The following is a 27,575-nucleotide window of genomic DNA, read 5'->3' on the forward strand; positions in this document are numbered from 1 at the left end:
TTTTTCACGCACCGGGCCTGGGCCCTGGGTGCCAGCTCCGCCCCTGGCCTACAGTAGTATATAAAAACTTCTCTGACTTTAACCACTAATATATAAAATGAACCCCTAAAAAAACTAATATATAAAATGATAATACAACTATTGGATTTATCACTGAAATAATTTGAAACTATTGCCAATTTTTTTATTTAACATTAAGTATAAAAATGAGTAAAATTAAACTTTTGTTTCTAAACCACGCGCATTTTTAGTTTTTTAATGTGTAACTAGAGAGCATGCTTTTTACAAATTTCAGTGGAAACAATTCAATTGTCACGGAAATCAGGAAAAGATACTGCTACATTCCAAAAAAGAGACATGCATGCAAAACTGAACCCAAATGATAAGTATCACACGTTTGGCATAAACACAATGCCCCTTGCATTTTTTTGCAACTAAAGTTGCCATTCAAAAAGAAAAAATATTTCCTACTTATAAAGATTGAAGCTGGTGGTAAGTTCACATATGTGCCCAACATTCTTTCCAAATAAACAAATACATGCATCCACACATGTAAAACTATGAACCTTCCAAGAGACATATAAACAAATGTACTTACTTATATGTTGGATCTATCATAAATAAACAAACACACTACTTTCATGTGAGACCAACTTTATTGTAAAGGGCACAAATAACAAACACAAAAGTGTGACTTCAACTCAAAATCGGTATTGGTTTTAGTTTCTTTTTTCAGCCTACTATGGTCATTTGAAATTCTTTGGTGCACCATGCCTCTCACCGTATTTTTGCCATCTTTTAGTATAATTGTAAATCACACAACGGCCACAAGAGCACCAATATTATTTGACCACCTCATATGTCAATGGCTCAGTGGCAACGCACGGACATCGTGCTAGTAAATCAAAAAAACTGAGATGTGCAATACAAAAAGAAAGTGGCCACCCTCACACCCCTAAACTTGCCATGAAACCCGTTTTAAGGGCATATACATTAATGGAATATGGATACACATATCTTATAATAAAAAGTAGCTTGAGCCATCTATATTTATTTATTTTCCCCAATACAAGCTATCACTAGTAGGCATCATCAAATAATAGATAATAACGACTATTAAACATGCATCTTTACTTTTTACTTTTATTTTTTATTTTAGCTTCTTACACCGGACCATATTTTTCCTCTTCAAGCATCCGCCTGCTGCAAATGATCCCGCTTCCGTATCCGAATCTACTTTTTCTAGCATCCGATCCTACATGACATATGAGGCATCACCCTAAGGCTATGCTTTGGCCATGCCCTAAGTTGCCATGTGTTCATGTCACACGTGTGACACTTATCAAGGTCCAAACCAAAACCGGTAGAGCTGCCATGATAAACAAACAGAACCATTTGCAAGAGATTCACCAAATAGAAGGAATATTTCAAACATAGGTACAGTAGAGAAGTGTATGTGAGGCAAGTGCTGATTACGAGGGGCTTAAAAAAGTACACAATAGCATCTCCTCTGTTGAATACAAGGTACATGTATCAAGATATCCCAGCCAAAACGGGTTGAGGGAAAAACGATGATTTCGAGACCACCTCACCTCAGGGGGAAATGTCAGCAGGACATATATATATTTACACAATAGAAACACGAGCAATGGTACAACTTTCCAAAGAATAATACACTACCTACATTCTTTCTTTCCTTTAAGAAAAATAAGAACAATGCCTATCTACTCACCCCTAGAAGAAATTGCTGGTCAAGAAGAAATGAAGAGAATTTTACACTTCACTAGAGGACTAGCTGGATGGCTGTGACATTTGCGAGACCATAAATCACATTGAGTATGCGAATGGCTTATCTCATATTGTGCCCTCACCAATCGCAATAGTCTTATGAACTGTTGGAGAGCCATCTTGTGGCTTCGATATACATGACAAATCATCTAGCGATATCAGTACCAAAAAGCCTCCCCCTCATCAACCCATTGCAGGAAATTCACAGATAACCCCTGAAAATTTCAAATGAAATGACTCACTGTTGGAAGAAATGATATCACCATGTGCATATTTTCACCTAAAATGATCACACTCATATTTGGCCAATGCAATAATCATGCTCCGAAGCAAACTTTTTCCATTTGTAATCAAAGTACAGGTTCACAGTTCCAGAGGGACGCTTATACTGTTTACCAGTGAAAGGGTAGAACAGCTGTTATCCCAGAATGAGGGTTGTTGTCATGTTCTCTTTTGAGTGGATGAATGCTTATGCATGATGAGGGAGCATCAACTTTGAAACAAGATAAAACGAAAGAGAACATGGTTCTTGTTTCTCAGTCAGGTCCAGGAAATTAGGTCACAAGAAAGTTTTGTGAACCATGATTGCGATGCACAAATAGCAAGTAGGATTATTAGATTGCACTAACCGTTATCCCAGGGGCTACACCGCGTGCACCATTATCGTTCACATTAGAAGTACTTACAGCTCTTGTTCTGCTCAAACTGTCAAACATAATGTTCAACACAAATACAGTGAGAAGGGCAGAAAAATCTTCTTGATATCAATTTTGAAAGTGCAGTATTAATGAGCAGTTCCATGGTCACAGTCACTGAAATTAGAGATAGTAGAACTAATGGACAAATAAAGCAAGAACGGGTTAAAAACAGTCATCCTGGATCTGGTTCAGTATAAGTATAATGATGTATGGCCCATAACTCTACTGCTATATAAAACTCTTGCTAATGAAATAACAGAGAGTTCAAGGTTGTGACTATCTCTTCTTAACATATCTGAATTCAATGTGTAGTTTCAGTGAGGATTGGATGGACACTTCAACAGACTGATCAGAGAGCACATGGCAACGATTGCCTCTTATTTATTAGAAATCTGGTACAAACACAGGATCTACAGATTGTGTTCAAATCAACAATTTTTGCAAGCTTACTATATATTCTTTAATGGTAAATGTAGAATAATAGCAACAGAAATAATGGAAATGCTAGAAGAATGATTCTTTGTTGCCACATTTTGTATGCATGACTGCATGTGTACAAATACGACAAATAAAAGGCTTGATACACTCAAAAACACGGATACAGAATCAGAAAGGGAAAGCAGGGCAGTATGAACAAACCTTCCATTGTCTGAAGCTGAAAGCCAGTCAAGATCAAGGAAATTTGAATCCCCAGAACAGCTGCCATAGTCAATCTTGCAACTGGCATACTTAATATGAGGCACTGTTGGAGTATACCTGCAGTAGTTTTCAATAGAAAAGAGAGAATCAATACCATAAGTACTAAATGCTAATTTCTATGAGACACTACAGTCGATGCCAAGGCATGCATTGGTATATCCCCTTGACAGAAAATGGAAAGGTGAAGTTCCAGAACACTCTGACAAACCTTAATTTTGACACCACATCATGCACTGAGTCAGCCCGGCAGTTAGGAGGTTGTAGCTCAATTTTGAAATCACTAAATCCTGGTGTCGAAATTCCATTTGGGCCATTGCTGGACATAGAAGTGTTACTTTTACGAAGAATGCTGCCATCTGATCTTGCCCTTTTTATCAATTGACTGTGACAAGTATACAACTCAGACAATTGATAAGATGGATTTTATTGCTTTGCAACATGCATGTGCGGATAACATAAAATATGGATAATTGTTTAATGAGGTGACCCTAAGATCAGTTTGGAAACACTACGGAAAGGTATTTTGTACCGATGTTTTTTTTACCAGGTTGTACTGTTTTCAAGAATAGACAACTCACTCGGTTTCAGGACTTCAAACCTAACACACAAGGATTTGAGTGTAATACCCAGAACAGAAAGTAACAAAACATGGAGACGCTGACCTTAGAAAAAGGTAAATGATACGACTAAAAACACATTTTTCTGTCCTAACTTCAAGAGCACAGGTGAACTAGCTGTATGCACTGGATTGAGTCTTTTGTTTTCTCCTTAGTTGTTAACTGTGGAATGACACAACAGAATTGCCTTATATTATCACATTAATAAGATACACTACACAATACAAGTTTATCAGACATCATGTTTTTTATTTCAGAATTTAAAAATGGTAACCATCAAACTCTGCTGGTCAGAACTTTTGAAGTGAAGAATCTAGGTTGAGCTAGCATCCACTTGTCTAAAATTTCTTTCTGGTTCCATATTCTCATGCAAGAACTACTGGTCAGTTCTTGTTAATAGCATTGGTAGCCTGGTGATAATTATGGTGTCATCTGTGGGCAAGCCAACAAATAAATGCACTTCATGTATAAGGCCAACACCCGCGTGTAACCCAAATTGTGAGTACATTGTTCTAGTAGTTCAATCATAAGGAAAAGCTTATGTATCGTGGTCCTGTCACATGCATTCAAGAAAACCATCATGGCCACCATATTGTAAGTTTCTGCTGGAACAACATATCGTAAGTTTACCTTGTTTTGTCATCAAGGACATTCTCCCCAGCGACAGACTCTGACTCCCAAGGTGCAAATTTGTCCTGCTGCGGCCGGTGGTAACCCAAGAATCTACAATTTTAAGAAGGCAAAAACAACAAGTGTAACAAACTCAGTACATACTATTTCCTATTCAAATCAAAGTATATAAAGGGGTGCGTAGTGAATACTGAGCTTAACCAAACATACAAATTTATTGCTGCCTGTTTGTAAGCATCCATATAGGCATTACTGTAGTATCGCTGTAGTGTCCTGAAGAACTCTTGAGACTGAATAGCAAACTTAAGGTGCCCTCTCTTTGCAGAGAATATCTATACAAAAAAGATAAAAGCACATGTATGTTCATCAGATAAGTGCTCAACTAACAGCTGAACATGAAGTAAACATGTCATACTGGAACTTCTGCGCCTCATTAATCAGCATAACTCAGTGAACTACTGCCCTTTTTTAGTCCTCGATCTATGAGTCATACCCAACTTTCGCAACAAGTTCTCGTATACGGATTGGATACTAGTCCTCAAAATCAAAACAAAGATTTTTAACTCCACTTAGGTCTATGGTTCAATTCATTTTCTTGAAACAAATGCATGGCTATATAGTTATCCTGATACAATTGGCTCAGTTTGAAAACTAACCCTAGAATAAAGAGCAAAACTAGACTAGTCTTAAAATAGTTTATGCAGTACAATCGAACATATTCCAATCCAGAGTCTTCCTATTAATGTGAGTGAGGAACTGCAGCTTATCTCACACACTGAAGCAACATACCACAAGTGAAATTACTGAAACAAGATTCCAGTGTAGGAGTACCTTGTTGTGTGCAGCCGAACCACCATACTGTAAAGCAAGTGTGTCGCCCATCCGCTCATAAAAATGCATCAAACGGTGGGCCATGGGAGAGTCTAGATCAAGCTCTGAGGATTCTACAGAACCAAGTGCATGCAACTGGTGTCCAAGAGAAGCTAAACCATAGGCATACTGAGCAACATTTGTCCGGTCTAAACAATCTATACAGTTCGTGCGCAAGACACCCTTTTGCAATTTTAGGGCCTTTACTGGTGTAGATCCATCGTTAGTGGCTACATCTTCTGCAATTCCACCAGTGCAGGTATCAGAACTACCACATGTATCTTCTTGGGATATGTCACCATTATTATCAATACAGTCGGTGTTGTCACCGTCATTTTTGTCATCACATCCACGAAAACTACAACCATTCCTGTAAGGTGCGAAATGAAAAATCTGAGATAACACAAACGAAAATGTTTGCCTTTCGATTAAAGCAGTACCAGTGCCCTATTCATGAGGTAAAAGATAACAGGCACTCAAGTTAAATGGCAAAGGTACCATTACAGAATAGGAAATACTTACAATGGAGCGTGTAAATTAAGTGAGCTCCCGGGTGTTTGAGCAGAGGAAACTTGACAATAAAAGAATTCTGTCAAGTTCAGAGCTTCAAATGCCACTTTCATAAGTACTTGGAGGGCATTTGCGTTTTTGCTGAAATAAAACTCACTTCAGTAATGCACGTCAAAAGCATCTAATAAACCACAACTGGAAGGTGTACATCACAAGATTGATACCTTCGAGTGCTTTTATTAAGATCCCAATGTAAAAACCTCAAATGATTTTCGACTGGTAGACCATTATTTATAATCTTTATTGCTTTATCAAATTCTTGACGAAGTGTGGATTCCCGTGGTCTCCTCTCGCGAGTCTTCAAAACGTAACAACAAAAAAGGTGAGAGAGTGAGCTTTTAAAGTAACCTTCAACCACATAAGTGAAGGGTCTCCAAAAGTAACTTTGATCATCAGTATCTATTGTAATCTATTTTTGAAACCCAATAAGATTACAATTTTAACAAGGGGATTTTACACATTTGCCATTAGTTCAACTACTAACTTGTGTTCTGTTAGATGTATCTATGTATATGCCACTACACTCTTTCTATATTCAGTCAAGGTCCGTTAACACTCTTTGGCCAGCCCCACTGCCTCCATCCTCTCTCCCTCGATGCCATTCATTATCTTTTCTTCCACCCATAGGCGCTTGAGGACTCGTCGCCACCCCCAAACCCATCCTAGCCGGTGCAGTCGGGGAGGTAACTTAGTGGTGTCTTGCTCGGCCCCACCACGGGTGCTAAGAAGTGAGGAGAGGAAGGTGAAACGTATCATAAAGCAGCCACATATGTTTACCGTACTAAAAACTTGGGTATAATATATTTGCCTAGAAGCAGCCACATGGGTGGAATACTTACAATGGGTCAATTGGAATAAGAGAGCCCTTACGGGTCCTAGGGATATTCCAATCGTTTGACGTTGCACTAAACACTGAGTGAACAGTAGCAGAACGGTGTGGCATATGTATAAATACACCTAACAGAACAATGGGATATGTAAATAAAAGGTGGCAGAATGATGTATTTTCTGAGTCGATTCTAAATTTCTACCCAGACTATTTCACATGGTTGGTCTAAACACCCATGAAGAGATTGTTAGTCAAAACTAAAGTAAGTCAACTGCACGCATTCAAGGATGAAGGCATGAAGCATCCATTAGAAGTCTCACCGCATAATAACAGAGTGGGCCTTACCTTGATCAAGTTTAAGATGATGATAGGATCTCCATATCTCCTCCTGAGATTTTCAAAATGAAGCCTGGTAGCTTCATAATTATTGTCCTTCTCATGCACTGAAAGAACAAGCAAATTAAAACAACCGAATGATACTCCATGCAGCAAAGAAAGATTTCAACGCTTACATATGATATCAGGCTTAATAATAAGCTTCGATGTCTCCTGGGACCAGAATAGAGGAATAGAACCCCTGTTCTGCACAACAGAGCTTATTTGCCTAGGTCCAAGTGTGTCATCAAAAACAAGTTGCTCAGTCTCGACGTCATTTGCTACTCTGCCCTCCTCATTCACACCTCTCCTTAAATACCTGTTCAACAAGAGTGGACAGATCAAGCAAAAAGATGCAATGGTCCATATTTCCTATTGTACCACATCCATTCAAATCAGATAACAAACTAACAGGAAAAATATATAAGACCAAAGAGTTTCAAAAGTGACAAACCTGGTTCCAGCATAATGCCGCGATCGTCTAGCAATGAGAGTCAAAATAATGTCCTTCCCAGATATTTTGATTTTATCCTTCAATTAATTAAGTCAAATCAGATAATTATACTGGTAAGAAAATGGTTTCCTAAGAAGAACTTACGAATAAAGAAAGTTATTTAATCGTACAGCAAGTATTTTCTGCTACATCTACTTTAGATAAGTTTTACTCAAAAAAACAAAATGAATTCATAATCGACGTATATCTTATACAAGTTACAACAGATAAAACATTTGGAAGGGTATAAAGTTTTGCCACATCTTATAATTGAATCTCAATATTTGCAATCTCTCCTCTTCAATATCGCACGATTTTACATTCTTCAATACTAGTCTAGCATCAGAAAATAAAAATAAAATGCTTCACTAAGTAGTATAACAAATGAAGAAATTAAACAGGGAGAAAATTTAATGCACCAATATCTGTAGGACCATGCAGACAGTGCTTGAGATAAAGGATCCATATTATGGTTGCAATCTACCGTATTCACAATTTCTCATGTTGAATATGACATCACTAAAAGAAATCAATCTGATAGGGTATATATATACCTGTTTAAAGAAACCATAGACTAACGGAACAGTCCAGCAGGTACTTTCCAGAATGTTACGAACCCCTCGTGTTAGAAATTCATTCCATACAAACATTGTGTCATATAGGCCCCATCCTTCCTGTGGATCATTAAAATTCTTCTGGAGACTTCTCATGATATGGTACGAGTGGCTGAAAAAGAAGTCTTTCCTAAGATCTATTGTCTGCAAGAGCTTCTTGTACCTGCACACATGGTAAACATCGTTTTATAAGGACACATGAAGTGTTGCATGTTGGTATAGGAAATAAATAATTAAATATAAAGAAACAAGAATCAAATGCTTCACAAATAGAAAATATTGCCAGCAATCAAATTTCGTGAACTGATATGAAGTCTGGGACATCATTGATATATGGGTTACAACATACCTGTTCTCATCATTGGAATTTATAAGTGTTGGCCTCATTTTAGAATTAGATAACTCGATCATCGCAGTCTTGGTAACTTGGTAAACTGCATGGCCAAATATAGCACCAATTTTTCTCTGCTCGGTGATAATTAACATGTAATAAGGCCCAAGGAACTTAACAAAACCTGTACGGGAAATTTATCATTGATGCATAGTCATAACAAAAAGAACAGACATCTATTAGCATGGAATCATTATCAGAGAAAGATGGTATAGTGTACCGATGATTCCACAACAATTTGTAACAAAATTGAGCCCACCAGTTGACTTATGGTCTTCATCTAGAGTTTTTCGTAGATCAAGATATTCACTGTGTGAGTACATGGTACAATCCTCATCTATGTTAAGATCTGATGGCTCCATTCTATCAATCTTGAGTAATCTCCATAATGTTTTGTCAGTGTTAGTTCCGAGAATATAAAATTTCTGCAGATAAAAAGAAGAATTCACAATTTAAGTATGATGAACAACATCAAAACAAAAACAACAGATGGACAACGATATGCATAATGTTTTCAGTAAGTTGCAAGTACCCATAAACCAAAACATAGATGCTACCAACTTTCAAATGAGCCACACAAGATGATAATGGGCTAGTAAAGCTACTTGCATCATGTTATACAATGTCAATAAAACTACAACTACGTCTGTTCCATATAGATGATGTTATGACCGCACCACTTATAGCCGGAGGAGGCCCAATGGGCCCGTTTAGTTAGGGGCTTAGCCCAAGTTATCTTATTTTTATTAGCAACAAGGTTATATAAACAGTTGTAAGACACCCGTTTGGAATTAAGCAATAAGACATATTCTATTGCCCGGCTCCCAGAGGAGCCGGAATCCCTAACCCTAGCCACCGCCTCTCCACCGCGCGAGACGGCGCCCTCGTGCAGGCTGCCGCGCCCTCGCCCGCGCCAGCCTCCCTCTTACCCCTACAGCCTCCGGCCAAGACCCGGTTCCTAGCTCCTACCAGTTTGGTATCAGGAAGCTTAGGTTCGGTCATGTCTTCGCCGCCGCCCTCCCCATCCCTCCCGCTGCCGACATCCACCACCGCCCCAATGACCACCACGGCCGGCGCCCCGCACGTGCCCGTGCCGGTCACCTCCGCCGCGCCGCTCCCCATCGTCCTCACCCCGGAGGAGCTCACAGGAGCGATCTGCGACCTCGCCACCGCCGTCCAGGGGATCCGCCTCTACCTGGCCGATCCCTACGAGCCGCCACCGGTCGCGCCTACAACCGCCGCCAACGGGCCGCCGCTGTTGTTGTGGCAGCCGCCACACCAGCCGGCCTCTGCCGCGCCCGCCGGGCCGCTGCAGCTGCCGCCGCCACCACACACCACCTTCAGGCCGGGCCCTACCTCGACACCGGGGGTCCCTCTTCACCAACTCCGGTTCCCGCCCTCATCGTCGCCGCTACCGGCCTGGGTGACCAGAATGCAGCCGGTCTACACGACGGCCTCGGCGCCGCCGTACATCCAGTCGCCATAGGCGCCACCCCCGCAGTACGACGGGCCCTCCAGCTTCGCCGGTCCTCAAGCCGGCCCCGGCGGGTACCCGCACTTCTCCGCGCCGACAAGCCCTACCACCACGGCGCCCATACCCACACGCCGCCGCGGTTCGCCAAACTGGACTTCGCCACCTACGATGGCACCGAGGACCCCCTGAACTGGCTCAACCAATGTGACCAGTTCTTCCAAGGGCAACGGATGCTCGCGTCGGAACGCACCTGGCTCGCTTCATATCACCTCCGAGGCGCCGCACAGACGTGGTATTACGCTCTCGAGCAGGATGAGGGTGGCATGCCTCCATGGGAGCGTTTCCGCGAGCTCTGCCTCCTACGCTTCGGGCATCCGATCCAAGGGAGCCGGCTGGCGGAGCTTGGCCGCCTACCCTTCACCTTCACGGTGCAGGACTTCACCGACCGCTTCCAGGCCCTAGCGTGTCACGCGCCTGGCGTGACGGCTCGCCAACGGGCCGAGCTCTTCGTGGGCGGGCTGTCGGACCATATCCGCGTGGACGTGGAGCTGCGGGGACCTCAAGACCTCCAGACGGCCATGCATTACGCCCGTGCCTTCAAGCGTCGCGCAGGCCCTGCAACAGGCGTCGCCGGCTCCGGGCGCTCGACAGCTCGGCAGGCCGGCCCCAACACCACCAGCGTCAGGGCGCCCGACTCCGGCCTCTACGGCGGCCACCGCTCCGGCCGCGACGCGGCCCTTCCGCCGGCTCACCCCGGCCGAGCAGCTCGAGCGCCATCGCTAGGGGCTTTGCTATAAGTGCAACGAGCCCTACGTGCCAAGCCACGTCTGCCCGCGCCTCTTCTGCTTGGAGGCATCCGACTACGTCGAGGAAGACACCACCACCGACGGGCTCGGCGACCTGTCCGCCCCAGTTGCGGCGGAGGCCCCACCGGCGCCCGCTTCCGCGACGGCTCTCGTGGTCTCCCTCCATGCTCTGGCGGACATCCGAGACGAGCGAACTATGCTCTTGCCGGTGATGATCAACGGTGAGCGCCTGGTGGCCCTCCTGGATACGGGCTCCACGCATAACTTCCTGCCCGAGTCAACCATGCGCGGCTTAGCGCTCCAGCCGACGGGCGGGGAGCACCTCCGGGTCACCGTGGCTAATGGCGACCGTCTCCATTGCCATGGGATTACACGGGACGTGCCCATCACCATCGGTGATGAGCACTTCACCATCACGTGCGCCGGCATTGACTTGGGTTGCTTCGACTTCATCCTCGGCGTCGACTTCTTGCGGACCCTCGGTCCCATCCTCTGGGACTTCGACACCATGACGATGACCTTCTGGCGCCAGGGTCACCGCATCCGGTGGACGGGCATGGGTGGCCCTCCCCAGCGATGCCGCAGCGACTGCTACAAGGCCCGAGCACCCGCTGTTGGATCATCTCTCGCAGCAGCACCGCGATCTCTTCGACGAGCCCAAGGGCCTTCCGCCAACCCGGGTGTATGACCACCGCATTCATCTCCTACCGGGCACGGCGCCGGTTGCGGTGCACCCCTACCGCTACCCCAGTTGCAGAAGGACGAGCTGGAGCAGCAGTGTGCACTCATGCTCGCCTTGGGTATCATCCGGATTTCCACGTCGCCGTTTTCAGCGCCGGTCCTCCTCGTCCGCAAGTCGGACGACACGTGGCGCTTCTGCATCGACTACCGCGCCCTGTACGCCCTGACGCTCAAGGACAATTTTCCTATCCCGGTCGTCGACGAGCTCTTGGACGAGCTACTACATGGGGCGCGCTTCTTCACCAAGCTCGACCTCCGTTCGGGCTACCACCAGGTGCGGATGCACCCAGACGATGTCGCGAAGACAACATTTCGGAGTCATCACGGCCACTTTGAGTTCTTGGTGATGCCTTTTGGCCTCTCCAACGCTCCGACGACCTTTCAGGCCTTGATGAACGACGCCCACCGCCATTACTTGCGTCGGTTTGTGCTCGTTTTCTTTGATGACATTCTTATCTACAACGCCTCTTGGGCAGAGCACCTTCAGCATGTCGCCATCGTCTTCAACGAGCTTAGGGCGCATCATCTTCATCTTAATCGCTCGAAGTGCTCGTTCGGCACGCCTTCCGTCGCCTACCTCGGCCATGTCATCTCGGCCGAGGGTGTTGCTATGGACACCGACAAGGTGGCGGCTGTCGCAGCCTGGCCGACGCCGCACTCACCGCGGGCTCTCCGAGGCTTCCTGGGCCTCGCGGGGTACTACCGGAAATTTATCCGGGAGTTTGGCCTCATCGCGTCCCCGCTCACGAGCCTGTTGCGACACGACGCCTTCGCCTGGGATGTAGAGGCCACAGAGGCGTTCGAGGCTCTCAAGCAGGCCCTCACGACGGGTCCCGTCCTCCAGATGCCCGACTTCAACCGGCCGTTCATGGTGGACTGCGATGCCTCCAGTGTGGGGTTCGGCGCAGTCCTTCATCAGGGCGACGGACCGCTGGCGTTCTTCAGCAGGCCCTTCGCCGCGCGCCATCATAAGCTTGCGGCCTATGAGAGGGAGCTCATTGGCTTGGTGCAGGCCGTGCGCCACCAGCGGCCATATCTTTGGGGACGGCCGTTCCGGATTCGCAGCATCACTACAGCCTCAAGTTCTTATTGGACTAGAGGTTGTTTACCGTGCCGCAACACCAGTGGATCAGCAAGCTCTTTGGCTTCGACTTCACCGTCGAGTACCGTCCGGATCGCCTTAACACCGTGGCCGACGCCCTGTCCCGCCGCGACGCGGACCACGACACGGACGCTGGCGACTCCGCCGGGGCGGCTCTCTGCATCCGCTCGGGGCCCTCCTTCGCCCTCCTTGACGACATCCGCAGGGCTACCGCGGACGCGCCGGACGCTCAGCTCCTTCGGCAACCCCTCGACGCCGGCGACGTGGCAGAGCCATGGCGTTTGGCGGACAACCTGCTCCTGCATGGGCAACGCCTCTTCGTGCCAGATCACGGCGATTTCCGTCACCAGGTTCGGCTGCTGGCGCACTCGGCAAGCCACGAGGGTGTGCAAAAGACCCTCCACCGTCTCCGCGCAGATTTCTAAATCCCTGGCGACCGGGCCTTGGTCCGAGACTGGGTGCGGTCGTGTGTTAGGTGCCAGCGTAACAAGATGGAGATACTGCGCCCGGCCGGGCTACTACAACCCCTGGAGGTGCCCTCTCAGGTCTGGGCCGATATTTCCATGGACTTCATTGAGGGCCTCCCAAAGGTGGGCGGCAAGTCCGTCATCCTCACGGTGATCGACCGCTTCTCCAAGTACGCTCACTTCATCGCGCTCGTACATCCCTACACGGCCGCATCCGTGGCTCGTGCCTTCTTCGACGGCATTCTCCGCCTCCACGGGTTTTCGTCTTCGATCGTCAGCGACCGGGACCCTGTGTTCACGGGGCATGTCTAGCGTGATCTCTTCCGTCTGGCGGGCGTGAAGCTCCGCCTGAGTACGGCCTTCCATCCTCAGACGGACGGCCAATCTGACGTGGTCAACAAGGTGCATGTATTTGTGTTGTGTTACAGGTGATCGTCCCCATGCTTGGGTGGATTGGCTCGCATGGGCGGAGTACTGCTACAACACCTCTTATCACTCCGCCCTGCGTGCCACGCCGTTCGAGGTGGTCTATGGCCGACCGCCCCCACCCATCCTGCCGGTTGACCCTGAGATGGCTCGGACCTAGGCGGCGGGCGATCTTCTTCGCAGCAGGGACAAGATGCTTGCAGAGGTGCACCAACGCCTTCTCCAGGCCCAGCAGCTATCCAAGTGGTACTATGACGACCATCACCGAGAGGCAGAGTTTGCGGTGGGCGATTGGGTGTGGTTGCGCCTCCTTCACCGCTCCACGCAATCCTTGGACCCGCGCGCTAAGCGCAAGCTGGGCCCTCGCTACGCGGGGCCATTTTCTGTGGTGGAGCGCATAGGCAAGGTGGCCTACCGCTTGCAGCTGCCGGCCGGTGCCCGCATCCATGACATATTTCATGTGGGATTGCTGAAGCCCTTCCATGGAGACCACGCCAGCGGCCACACCGGCGCTACCTCCGATCTCCGACGGACGACCTCTTCCATGTCCGACCAAGGTGTTGCAGGTCCAACAGCATCGCGGAGTGTGGCATTTATTGATCCAGTGGGAAGGCCTTCCGAAGGAGGATGCCACTAGGGAGCAGCTCGAGGAGTTCCGCCGACGTTTTCCAGACTTCCAGCTCGAGGACGAGCTGTTTGCGCAGGCGGGGAGAGATGTTATGACCGGCACCACTTATAGCCGGAGGAGGCCCAATGGGCCCGTTTAGTTAGGGGCTTAGCCCAAGTTATCTTATTTTTATTAGCAGCAAGGTTATATAAACAGTTGTAAGACACCCGTTTGGAATTAAGCAATAAGACATATTCTATTGCCCGGCTCCCAGAGGAGCCGGAATCCCTAACCCTAGCCGCCGCCTCTTCCATCGCCGCCGCCTCTCCACCGCACGAGACGGCGCCCTCGCCCACGCCAGCCTCCCTCTTACCCCTACAGCCTCCGGCCAAGACCCGGTAGGATCCTAGCTCCTACCAGATGATGTCTGGAAAACATCCATTCAAACTTTCATTTATTACATTAATGTGTTAAAAAATACAACGGTTAGGTGCAAATGATACCATAAGGGTTGTCATGAAAAATAGTTGCACAAATTTATCGGTCAATTTTTACTAGGATATTCCTACAAAAATTAATGATCAAACTTGCATGGGAAACCAGCAAATATCCTGCAAAACCTCAAACTAGATAGTGTTTATTTAGCATCGCCTCACTCCCAACTGGACAACAGTCAGATGTTTGCTCTACTGACATGAAGACTGGAGGCGATCAAGCATTTCCTTGAAACCCTCCAGCATCTGGTAATACATACCCCCTGACCCAAACTCCGCAACTCGCATCACCTCTGCCTCCACCTTGCTATAGCTGTGAAACCGCATCCGCGGCCCCGCCAGCTCTGGCTTGAACCTATCTTGCCACCACTTGGTGCCGCCACATCTACGCCGTTGCAAGCTTTGGCACGTGCTAGCCGGAATCAAAGAAAATGGGACAAGAAGAGAATACTTTTGGCTATTCGATTGTTGCCAATAGTAAGAGAACAGATCGGTAGATAAACAGTAAGAGATCACACAAAAGCAGCAGTGAGTAAATATTAAAAATCAGACATAGAAACTAAAAGAAAAGGCACAAAGCTCTCTCCCCCCCCCCCCCCCTGGAACCAAAACTCCAACACTAACCTACAAAGCTATTTAGTTAGAAACAAAGAAAGCTTCCTCCATCTTCTATCCAGAGATAAACAAAACGCAACAAGAGAAACACAATTCCACCATCTCCCGCACGGAATGGAACAACAACATCACACAAACAGCTATAAGCACCTCTGGCGACGGTCAGTCAGCACTCCCCCAGACAGGCAAACCAAGCACACAAGCATGGGCCGTGAACGCAATTCCCAAACACAGCCGTGCCACGGGATGATCCCAAGCAGACCCAAATCACAAACAGGCGCAGTTGATTAACACCAGGATCGCAATTCCGAATCTCCGGCGTGGCATGGAGACCGCCCAGATTCCAGGCGGCCGCAGCCCGTGTCGTCGTCCACAATCGAAGCCACGAGCAAACGCCAGCCCCCTACCGAAACAAACGACCCGGTAGCTCGGCCATTTCTGCAACCGCACGCTCACCCGAAACAAGCAGCAGCAGCAGGGCTACACGAGGCGACGAAACGAGGAAGGGCGTGGCACGCAACGGAGGCCGCGTGCGCAATGTGATTTTGGGGGGCGAGGCGCTCACCGAGTCGGTCTCGTACAGCTCGAAGCTCTCGAGGCAGCTCGCGTCCGCCTCGGCGCGCGCCATGGCCGGCCGAACGACCGGAATCCACCCCCGACGCTGGCCGGCTGAGCCTCAACCGCCGCCGCGAGGCGGATCACAGCCCCGCCGCCCCACGCAGGGACCCTAAATCCGCGCCGCCCGGCAGCTTGAGGTAGAACATTCCCCCGGGGAGCCCGCGCGGATCACGGCGTCAGCAGCGCCCCGCGTGGCAGGATTCAGCAAGAGAGGCTTCCCTTCCCGCGGCGAATGGCCGCGCCCCGGCGTCGGGATCCGGGGAGCTCGGGGGCGATCACGGGCGCGGCTCGGTGGCGGGATTGGGGAAATCTGTTGGGAAGGAGGAGGAGGAGGAGGAGGGGAGGGAGGTGGTGGTGGCGAGGAAGGGAAGAGGCGATGATTATTTTCGCCTCCCCTCTTTCTTTTTCTGCTGGTGCGTTGGAAAAATCCGTGAGGCGTCCGTCGTCAGGTCAGGTCAGGTCAGGGGGGTAGAGGAGGAGGAGGAGGAGGAGGGAGGGTGAGCTGGCCTCGCCTGATTGGGTCTGGTCTCTTTTTCTGAATTGTTTTTCTCTGGTGGTTTTGTATACGTTTGTACTACTCCTACTGCTGCTGCCTGTTAGAGGAGATCATGTCATGCCAACTCATGTGTATACTTTTTTCAATTTTTGTAGGAGTAGAAGCTTTCAGCCGTGGCATCGCGTTGTCTCTAGCTGTTCGAGTTTTATTGTCAGTGTGCGTTTAATAATATTACTATTAATTATTGTGCCCTGAAGGCTGGGGGAAAGGCGTTGCGGACGATGCTTTTTTCGGTTCAAGAAAAGCAAAATATTATGAGGCTTTAGGCGTAGAAATAATAGAAAAGGATTCCCTGGCGACATAGAAACGGCAAAGAAACTGTGGTGGGTGCGGTTTCGGGCTGCACAAGGCATACAATATGACAACATGGTGCAGCAAATGCATGCATGAGCCGATTTAAGCCGTTATTGTTTTAAAAAGGTGGAGGGGAGGGGAGGGGAGGCAGGGCATATTCGGGACGAAGGTGACGAGACGGTGGTTGATTGGCGCCGAAAAACATGGCTGCAAATCCTCCATCTGCCCGCCACCATTGACAGCGGGCCACAGCCTAGGGCAGGCGGGAATACGCCGCTGGTATTTGCTTGTACGCCATATAACGTGGTGCAAAACGCATGTCAGTCAATAGCCAAGATAAGCACGCACGCTGCAGATAACCGACCCGTCCACGGCCCACGGGAAGAGTCTGCTGACGGGGAGTTTTGCACTTGTGTTGTGTCCAGGGGAGGGAGGCGCTCCCGTCGCCGGCACGCGTTGCATCGGGGAACGACGCGGCCGGGCGGGCGGGCCGTCAAGCCGGCCAGCTCGGGAACGGCGCGGTGGAGCGGCCGCGACGACGTGGGGCGGCCCGGCCCTCGGCCCGCGGGCCGCTTCATTTTACAAAGCGCGAATGATTGGGGCGGTGGGGCGGGGGGCGCCCGGCCAACGGGGGCGCGCCACGCCGCCGCGGATCCGGTTCCTCGGCCGGCCGGCGACGTCCCGAGCCGTTTCCGTTGCAGCGCGGCAGGGCGGTTGGCCTCGATCGTCGTTCGCCCCGCACGCGGAACCGCCCCCGTGGATAAACTATGCATGCGTGATTTGTTCTTTTCGAAACGGAGCACACATGGTTTGGCGCCACTCAACCTTTTCCCTTTGGAGCGGTATAATCAAGTACGGAGTAGTAGAGTACCCCTACGCATCAACTGTTGCTTGATGTACTACTACTCCGGTCGACAACGGAGCTAGTAGTAGCATCCGCAATCAGGTTCGTCGCCACTGAACTGGTGGAATAGATCAAGTACAGCCCCCCTACGACGAACAGTTGCTTGCATCGGTCGCCGACTAAGCTAGCTAGACAAGCTAAGAATGCGCACTGCCTTTAATGCCGCAACTTGGTGGAAATCACAGGGTTCAGGGCTTCAGGCTGCTTGTGATCTTTTACGCAGATAGATAGATGCTCGAAATCGAAAGGATGAAAATGTGCTACGTACCTTTTCTGTTTCACGAGGTATACGTGGGGTGGGCGGGGAAAGAAAATAAAGCCAAGGGCAAGATCAGTAGTAAAAGAATTAAGCTCGTGTGGCAGGCGACTGTGAAAGATATGCTACTTTTTCACTGACAGGCAAGTTTCTGAAAAATGTTGTTTTTCGCGAGGAAATCTTCCGGACATGTTGTTTTTCAAAGATCCCTTGTGGAAATATTCGCTCATCAATCATCATCGTGAACAAACTTATCCCCGCTATGCTGGATGATTCTGTGTCGTAGCTAGAGACTTTCTCAACAGCATACTATTGATAACTCGGTCGGCTCGGCCAGATAATCGGAAGATAATCCACGGCCCGTCGCTGAACATTTCAAGGATCATCATCATGTCTAAAACAAAGTCAAAACCTGAGTATGGATCCCATGTGCCCTGATGCGGCGGCAGATGCATCCGGGAGTTGCATGCCATGTGTTCCAGCAGACTGACGACCGCCGCTGCCAGCAGGGCCTCTGCACGTACCGTTAACCGACTGCCACCCAGGCGTCAACGTACGACCCAACAACGACGCACAGCAACCAGCCGGAGGCGACACCGTGCATGGCTAATTAAGCCTCCCCGGTGACCTGACGCAACGGGACGTGGGGCGGGAGCCGGAACCATGCCGGGCCGTCGCCGGTCTCCACCGATCCGCGAAATCGACGGGGCTGCCGGCCGCGCAGCCTCCATGCGGCTGGAAGAAACCCCGCTGCGGGAGGGCACGCACGCATGCAGGTGCAGCGCGACGACGGGAGCCGGAGAGCAGGGGGCAGAGGGCGCCGCATGCTCGTCGTGGTCGGGGCTGGCTGACTCAATTATTCGCGCCAACGGACGGATGATCCTGTCCTTGGTAATGGGGCAGCGCGATGTCGATCGGCGTCGTCGCCGGCCGGATGCGGCGGATGCGTGCTGGGGTTCGGACACAAGGACGTATATGTGCGGCGTCCTGTATTTGCCAACCTTGTACTGGCGCTCACGTCGGTGGCACAGTGGCATGCACAGGAGGCAAAGCATGCTATATACTCCCTCCGTTTCAAAATATAAGACCTTTTAAAGATTTTATTAGGAGACTACATACAGAGCAAAATAAATAAATCTACACTTTAAAATATGTCTAAATACATCCGTATGTAGTTTATAGTGCAATCTCTAAAAGGCCTTATATTTAGGAACGAAGGGAGTAACTACTACTCCCTCCGTCCAAAAATACTTGTCCTAAAAATGCATATAATGAATTTATCTATAATTAAAATAAGTCTAGATACATTCATCCCTAGGACAAGTATTTCCAGACAGAGGTAGTGTAAGTTAATTATTAACATACACATGTTAAAGGCCAAGCAATTTTTAATCGAGAGGTGAAAGCATCTTAAATCGTCCAATAGTTTTTTCCTTTCCCTTACCAAGACCTCACATTGTTCAATAGGTTTATCAACTTGCAGTGTTATGAAGTGACGACCTAGCTCAATACCACCAACCATATTTTTTGATTTGCAACCCAAAATAGTAGCATGTTCCACATGCCTTTTGTTTGGATATGTTAAAGACTTCAGAATCACTTTTGTGCCAACCTGAATTGAAATTGAAATTATGATTTGTAAAATAACAATAAGACAATTTTATGACCATTAATACAATATGAACACACTATTTCTTTTGGGGAAAAAATAACGCCCACGCGTGTGGGCGTTTGCAAACCGTCCACACGCATGGATCTGCGTTCGTTTGTGCTTTGCACTAATCTTGATATTGTTTGATAGTTTTTTGTGCCACATAGGACTGGATTGATGTGTGGGTATTTAACCACTTCGTCCACACATCCGTTTCTTTCTCAGCAGGAATCTTTTTTAGTTTTCGGCTTAAAAATATTTTATCTCCTAATTAAAAAACCCAATTAAAGTTTCGTTTTCACCATTAAATCCATCTCGACGAGATCTTCAAAACTAGATCCCATGTTGATATGTTTCGATGAATTTTTTTTTGGCAATAGTTGCCATGATGTTACACTATAGTTGCCATAGTGTTTACACTATAGTTGCCATGACATGTTCTATATATTTTTTTCTTCTAGCTTTAAAGCTATCATTATATTTTCAACTATTTTTTATGGCAATTTTTATTAATTGACCATGGTAATTTTTAGTAATTAACCACGACAAATTTAATGCATGGATCATGGCAAATTTTAGTAATCCATCACGGAAAATTTAGTTTATAGTTCATGGAAATTTTAGAATTTTGACCATGATCGATGAAAAAAAAATTGACCAAAAGTTGCCATGATGTTTACACTGTAATTGTCATAGTATTTATACTAAAGTTATCATGACATGTTCTACTTATTTTTTCTTCTATATTTAAAGCTACCCCTATAATTTTTAACTATTTTTATGGCAATTTTTATTAATTGACCATGGCATTTTTTTCACCATGGCAATTTTACTTTATGGTTCATTGCAAGTTTAGTTTCTTAATTCCCCGTTTTATAATATGTCAAAATTTAGTTTTAGATGTAGAAGAAAAAATAGCAGAAACATATCATGGCAACTACAATGTAACATCATGGCAACTGTTGCCCAAAAAAAATCATCGAAATATATTGATATGAGATCTAGTTTCGAAGATCTCGTGGCGATGGATTAATGGTGAAAACGGATTTTTAAATGGATTTTCATTTACAAGATAAAACATTTTAAAAACTGGAAATCCAAAAAAATACCCACGTGCATGCATGCGGTGTGGGCGTTAGCTGTTTTGCCCATACGCGGATGTATGAACTGTTTCGTTTACACATCACACATGACGTGTGGGCAACACCCCTTAACGCTCACACATGTGGGCGTTATCAGGACCCTTTCTTTTACCTCCATGGAAGGACCACGTTTTTTCTTACAGGAGACATGGACTACGGATTTGTCTTGAGTGCTTTATTTGCTTAGTCCAGCCAAATTTTCAACCATATTCTCCTTGCTCTTTCTTATATGTGGAGAAACATAAGAGGTGATTTATCCTTGTGATTATGCAATGTAAAGTTCATAGTGCAGTTTATTCAACAAATATTACAATTCTTGACATCAATTATAACCTCGGGAGGGTCCATTCCATGCAAACCAAACTTTAAATGTAGAAATCCACTCATTGAACATTATACAAACAAATATGAGTCGACAATATCAATATCAGATCACACTTACTAGCACAAACTGATCTTTTAAATAAAAGTGTGTGAGTAAGAAATCGCGTCATAGATAATTTATATGGAAAATGTCTCACATCACTGCTTAGCAAGCAGATTTCTCAAGAGCTAACCATTACCTCTCCATCAGAGACATGATTAGCTAGTGATAATGGTTGTTGATATTATAATTCATTGCAACCCTTGTGTTCAAGATGATGCTTCTATACAACAATGTAAGTCAATTAATAAGTTGTAGTGTATCCTTTATAGCATGAGTAACAACAAGATTGTAGATTGTTTTCCTAACAGGATGTCATTACCTTCATGCATGCATGTCGATGTGGGTGAGCTTTTTTCATGCATTTTACATACAGAGGCATTAGTTATTATAACTTATAAAGTGTAGCGATAAATACAAAAATTTACCATTACCTTATCTCTAGGTTTGATCACAGTGTATTCCTCACCAGGTCCATTGGCATGAACTCTCTGCAAAACATAATATTCATAAAAAGGGTTGAAAATAAACTAGGACATGTCGAATATATTGATAATGCCTTTCTTTTATTATTATGTAGTACTTCTAGATGAGATTCACCATTACGTACTATTTGGAAATTTTCCTACAATTGCAATTAAACAAGTTTTAGTAAAATAGTTATATGAATGCAACAAAATATATATTTACCATTGACATTTCGTTGGCCCCATGGACTTCCTCATTGTTTCTTATTGCGTCAATAATTTTGTATTGTTGTTCTATGTGTTGCTTGAGCTTTGCTATTTCCTCCATGGTATCAGCCTCTCCATCATGTGATGAATCATTTGTTGTAGTCACATTGATGTTCTTGAGATAACGAGGTTTTCGACCATAAACTTGGTTAGGGACAGAAAGCAAACTCATGCCATGTACTTGTCCAGGCTTTTCATTCCCCAAAACTTTGTGCAAGGCATCACCTTTCCATGCAACCCGTTTGTGCTTACTTTGGGCCAACTCTAGGTGTTCGGTAATTATCTTTTCCAACTCAGTCTGAAAGAGAAGAGTAAGACTTATTCTACTTGTTGGATTCAGCGCTAACTTAATTGTCTAAAACATGAATGTATATAACCTACCACCAGGTTATTTTTATCTTTGGCCTTTTTTTGATTTTCTATGAGTTACAGCTTCGTAACACTTCCCATAGAATGTTTTATAGTTGAGTTGTGGACACAAATGTTGTGTTACCGTGCTTTCACGCAGTAACACATTTTTTCTTGTGTTACTGGGATGTGTTACCAAATCTAATTCCTGTAGTAGTGCTCCTCTCATGTAATTTTTGCCTGAAATTTGGCAACAAGCTCGAATATTAGATAAAGTTTGATGTCTCAAATTTTCAGATTTTTTTGAGTTTGTTTGATCATGTTTTTCCAACAAAAGATCAAACTCGCGTGTATTACACCCGAGAGTAGAAAATCCAGTCTGTGCATTGATATCTAAACTTTGTTTTCTTTCCTCGGGCGCATTTCTCTCTTCTTGCATTGTCTCTTGCTGACGGTATGTGTCTGACAGAAAGCTAGTGAACTCTTTGACTGAGAAAACATACACACTCGATTGGTCATCCATTTTTATATATACGTATATTGTTAATAATGAAACTTGTGGTTGCTTGGATTTTATTCCATGGGATATTTTTGGACCGAAGGTCTTCACTTATGACCATGTGCTCTAAGAGGAATTGATGGAATTGATGATTGATATTGTTGAGCCTTGTGGGTGCATAAATAGTGAGTACATGACCATTTTGTAGTACATGGTAAGGTAAAATAAATCCTATGATAGTTTGTATTTCCTAAACAATCACGATAGTAACATCCACCCGCAGTCATAATGATAGTGATGCAAACGATGAGACTAGAGATAGGAGAATGATCTGAAGGTTGTAAGCCGATGGACATCCCCCACCGTTGTAACAGTCTATGCATCGTAGAAGTTGTGGTTGAAGTGTAAACCAACTAGGTTGCTCAAGTAAGGTGGTAGCCCTTTGTGCCATTGTCGAGGTATCCGAGAGTGGAGGGTGGTGTAGTTGTAGTTGAGGTAGCCGTGTGAGGGACGCCGTGGTTGATGTTGAGTCGGGGAGGCCGGTGTCGAGGTAGTGGTCGTGGAGCCGCGAGCGCCATGTAGTCAGGGGCGCAGTGGCGTGCCATGATGAAGATGGTGCTGACAAAGCGCCGCAATGTATTTGGTGAGCCCGGTGATATGTCGTGGACGAAGGCACATGTTGGTGTTGCTAGCATCGGGGATTTGTATATGGGAAGAAGTCGGTGTTGACGAGGCAATGGACCAGGCTTGTCAAGCCTGGGGACATGACATGGATGAAGGCACGCGTGGGTGTTGTCAACACTGGAATGCGTAGATGGAGACCAACACGAGTCGTATGCCATGTTGGAGGGACCAGGAAAGGAGAACTCAATGATAGTTGCGGCATAAATCGGTGTGAGGTAGAAGGTGTCGATGTTGCCCATGGTTGTTGGAGTAGATGAAATGGTCGGGGAAGATGACGAAGATGCTGGCGATGAGTGCTGTTGGACGAAGAAGACGTGTGATACGTCTCCAACATATCAATAATTTTTTATTGTTCCATGCTATTATATTATCAATCTTGGATGCTTTATATGCATTTATATGTTGTTTTATATCATATTTGGAACTAAAATATTAACCCAGTGCCAAGTGCGAGTTGTTGTTTTCTACGTGTTTTTGGCTTTTTAGGAAACCAATACCAAATGGAGTCCAAACACTAAGAAACTTTTTGATGATTTTTTGGGAACAAAATAAGACCGGCAAGCTTAAGAGGGTGACCAGATGACACACAAGGAGACGACATGTGTTAGTAGCAAAATCGGCAGACCTCGGGTAGGGGGCCTCGAGTTGTGAGATCGGACAGATGGTAACAGGAGACGAAGAACACGAGGAGTTCATCCAAGTTCATGCCATCTTGCACTACAAGAAACATGTTAAGGCATGACGGATTTCCGGTGTCAATTTCGAAAGCCGTCAGGTACGGACTAGTACAGCCCCACAAGCCCGCGAAAAGCCCGCCTAAAGTCATAATTTTTTTGCATATAAAACCTAATCCTAACACACTTCCGTCCCCAATATCTTTCTTCATCCGCCGCCGCCATGCCTTGCCTCTCCTCGTCCCCGTCCTCCGCCGACACGCCTCTGTTCTCTTCTCCATGTCCCCGTCCTTCATGGGCATGCCTCTCCTCCCCTCGTCCCCGTCTTCTGCCTCCACCATCCCGCCTCCAACTGATGATGGCAGCCCGATCGAGATCCAGAGCGATGGCGGATGCAGCAACCCGGTGGAAGCGGCGGCCAACCCTAGCCATTGTGGCACACCTCTCTTGCTCACAGCCAATGATCAAGGCCATGGATTCTGGTAGGGGCTTGATACTTCTCAAACAACAGCGCCAGAAATTGGCACGTTGACGGAGACTTGGCTTGCGTTGGTTTTTCCCTTGAAGAGGAAAGGGTGATGCAGCACAGGAGCAGTAAGTATTTCCCTCAGTTTGAGAACCAAGGTATCAATCCAGTAGGAGAGTCTCGTCAAGTCCAGAGTACCTGCGCAAACACAAAAGAGCTTGCACCCAACACTTTAAAGGGGTTGTCAATCCCTTCAAGATTGTTTGCAAAGTGAGATCTGAAGGCGAAAAGGTGCAACGAAGTAAAAAGTGTAAGGCTGAAAATATGGTGTGGAGTAGACCCGGGGGCCATAGTGTTCACTAGAGGCTTCTCTCAAAATAGCAAATATCATGGTGGGTAAACAAATTACTGTCGAGCAATTGATAGAACCGCGCAAAATCATGACGATATCTAAGGCAATGATCATACATATAGGCATCACGTCCGAGACACGTAGACCGATACTTTCTGCATCTACTACTATTACTCCACACATCGACCGCTATCCAGCATGCATCTAGGGTATTGAGTTCATGACGAACAGAGTAACGCCTTAAGCAAGATGACATGATGTAGAGGGATAAACTCAAACCAATTATGAAAAACCCCATCTTTTTATCCTTGATGGCAACAACACGATGCGTGCCTCGCTACCCCTTTTGTCACTGGGTGAGGTCACCACACGGTATGAACCGAAAACAGAGCACTTCTCCCATTGCAAGAATCATAGATCAAGTTGGCCAAACAAAACCCACAACTCGAAGAGAATTACAAGGATATGAAATCATGCATAAGAGAGATCAAAAGAAACTCAAATAAGAATCATAGATAATCTGATCATAAATCCACAATTCATCGGATCTCGACAAACACACCGCAAAGAAGATTACATCGGATAGATCTCCATGAAGATCATGGAGAACTTTGTATTGAAGATCCAAGAGAGAGAAGAAGCCATCTAGCTACTAGCTATGGACCCGTAGGTCTATGGTGAACTACTCACGCATCATCGGAGAGGTCATGGTGTTGATGAAGAAGCCCTGCGTATCCGAATCTCCCCTTCGGCAGGGCACCAGAACGTGCCCTAGATGGGATCTTGCGGAGACACAAGCTTGCAGCGGCGGAAAAGTATTTTCGTGGATATCCTGATTTTTTTAGGGATTTTAGGGAATTTATAGGCGAAGGAGCTAGGGCAGGGGAGGCCCAGGGATCCCACAAGCCTGCGAGGCGCGACCCCCCTGGCCGTGCCATGGGGGCTTGTGGCCTCCCCCGGGACTCCGTGCCTTGGTTCCCAAGCTTTCTGTGTATCTTCTGTTCCGGAAAAAATCTTTTCGGAAGTTTTATTCCGTTTGGACTCCGTTTAAAATCCTTCTCTGAAAAGGGTCAAAAACACGGAAAAAACAGGAATTGGCACTTGGCACTGAGTTAATAAGTTAGTCCCAAAAAAGATATAAAAGGCATACAAAACATCCAAAGTTTGACAAGATAATAGCATGAAACCATCAAAAATTATAGATACGTTGGAGACGTATCAAGCATCCCCAAGCTTAAATCCTTCTCGTCCTCGAGTAGGGAAGTGATAAAGACTGAATTTTTGATGTGGAATGCTACCTAGCATAGTTGTGCTTTGTAACTTCTTTCATGTGACATGAATGTTCAGATCCGTAAGATTCAAAACAATAGTTTTCTATTGACATGAAAACAATAATACTTCAAGCAAACTAGCAAGGTAATCATGAACTTTCGAAATAACAAGGCCAAAGAAAGTTATCCCTACAAAATCATATAGTGTGGCTATGCTCCATCATCCCCACACAACTAATTTAAATCATGCACAACCCCCGTATTGGCCAAGTAATTGTTTTTGCACTCTTACTTTCTCAAACCTTTTTCAACTATCACGCAATACATGAGCGTGAGCCATGGATATAACACTGTAGGTGGAATAGAGTGTCGTGGTGGTTGTGAGACAAAAAAGGAGGAGATGGTCATATTGACTCGGCGTATCAAAGGGTTATGGAGATGCCCATTAATAGATATCAATGTGAATGAGTAGGGATTGCCATACAAAGGATGCACGAGAGCTATAAGAATGTGAAAGCTCAAAAGGAGAACTAGTGGGTGTGCATCCAACTTGCTTGCTCACGAAGACCTAGGGCAATTTGAGGAAGACCATCCTTGGAATATACAAGCCAAATTATATAATAAAGATTCCCACTAGTATATGGTGGTTACAAAACAAGAGGCTCTCAATTATGAAGAACATGGTGCTATTATGAAGCACAAGTGTGGACAAAGATAGTAGCATTGTCCCTTCTCTCTTTTTCTCTCTTTTTTTATTTGGGCTCTTTGGCCTCTCTTTTTTATGTGGGCAACTTTGGGCTTTTTTTTATTTCCTCACATGGGACAATGCTCTAATAATGATGATCATCACACTTTTATTTACTCACAGCTCAAAGCTCAGAACGATGGTGACTCTATAGGAAATGCCTCCGGTAGTGTACCGGGATGTGCAACGATCTAGCTTGGTGTATGATGTTGAAACATCTCGCTAGCTATCTTACGATCATGCAATGTCAATATGAGAGTGACGGCACAAGTAATGAGACGGAACGGTGGGAGTTGCATGGCAATATATCTCGGGATGGCTATGAAAATGCCATAGTAGGTAGGTATGGTGGCTGTTTTGAGGAAGGCATATGGTGGGTTTGTGCACCGACGAAAATTGCGCGGTACTAGAGAGGCTAGCAATGGTAGAAGGTGAAAGTGCATCTATACCATGGACTCACATTAGTCATGAAGAACTCACATACTCATTGCGAAAGTTTTTATTAGTAATCAAAACAAAGTGCTAAACGCATACTCCTAGGGGAAGGGTTGGTAGGTGTTAACCATCGCGCGATCCCGACCGCAACACAAAGGATGACAATCAATAGATCAATTATGCTCCGACTTCCTAACTTAGCGGTTCACCATACGT

At 46.2% G+C, this 27,575-nt stretch overlaps 1 protein-coding gene and 1 long non-coding RNA gene across 2 annotated transcripts; both read right to left on the reverse strand.

Moving 5' to 3' along the window:
• Positions 1 to 1,483: 1,483 nt before the first annotated feature.
• Positions 1,484 to 16,365, reverse strand: LOC123413578 (phosphoinositide phosphatase SAC3-like). Its single transcript, XM_045106513.1, has 16 exons — positions 15,872 to 16,365; positions 8,795 to 8,999; positions 8,533 to 8,698; positions 8,124 to 8,346; positions 7,531 to 7,607; positions 7,214 to 7,395; positions 7,047 to 7,144; positions 6,037 to 6,170; positions 5,825 to 5,953; positions 5,264 to 5,672; positions 4,643 to 4,764; positions 4,433 to 4,525; positions 3,394 to 3,567; positions 3,126 to 3,242; positions 2,418 to 2,493; positions 1,484 to 2,003 (listed from the first exon to the last, which is right to left on the reverse strand). The coding sequence occupies exons 1-16, from the start codon at positions 15,932 to 15,934 to the stop codon at positions 1,947 to 1,949; spliced, it is 2,325 nt and encodes a 774-aa protein (XP_044962448.1). The 5' UTR covers positions 15,935 to 16,365; the 3' UTR covers positions 1,484 to 1,946.
• LOC123413580 lies at positions 6,209 to 7,032 on the reverse strand. Its single transcript, XR_006613767.1, has 2 exons — positions 6,712 to 7,032; positions 6,209 to 6,593 (listed from the first exon to the last, which is right to left on the reverse strand). It is a non-coding gene; the product is annotated as an uncharacterized LOC123413580 (long non-coding RNA).
• Positions 16,366 to 27,575: the final 11,210 nt, after the last annotated feature.

The sequence above is a fragment of the Hordeum vulgare genome, chromosome 7H (assembly GCF_904849725.1).
Source record: "Hordeum vulgare subsp. vulgare chromosome 7H, MorexV3_pseudomolecules_assembly, whole genome shotgun sequence".
Lineage (NCBI taxonomy): Eukaryota > Viridiplantae > Streptophyta > Magnoliopsida > Poales > Poaceae > Hordeum > Hordeum vulgare.

Excerpts from the sequence above, each read along its gene's own strand:
- LOC123413578 (XM_045106513.1), bottom strand. The coding sequence starts at position 15,934 with ATGGCGCGCGCCGAGGCGGACGCGAGCTGCCTCGAGAGCTTCGAGCTG. Across the intron at positions 8,699-8,794 it reads AAATTGTTGTGGAATCATCG|GTTTTGTTAAGTTCCTTGGG; the intron begins GTACACTATACC and ends TTTCCCGTACAG. Across the intron at positions 7,145-7,213 it reads TATTAAGCCTGATATCATAT|TGCATGAGAAGGACAATAAT; the intron begins GTAAGCGTTGAA and ends TTGTTCTTTCAG.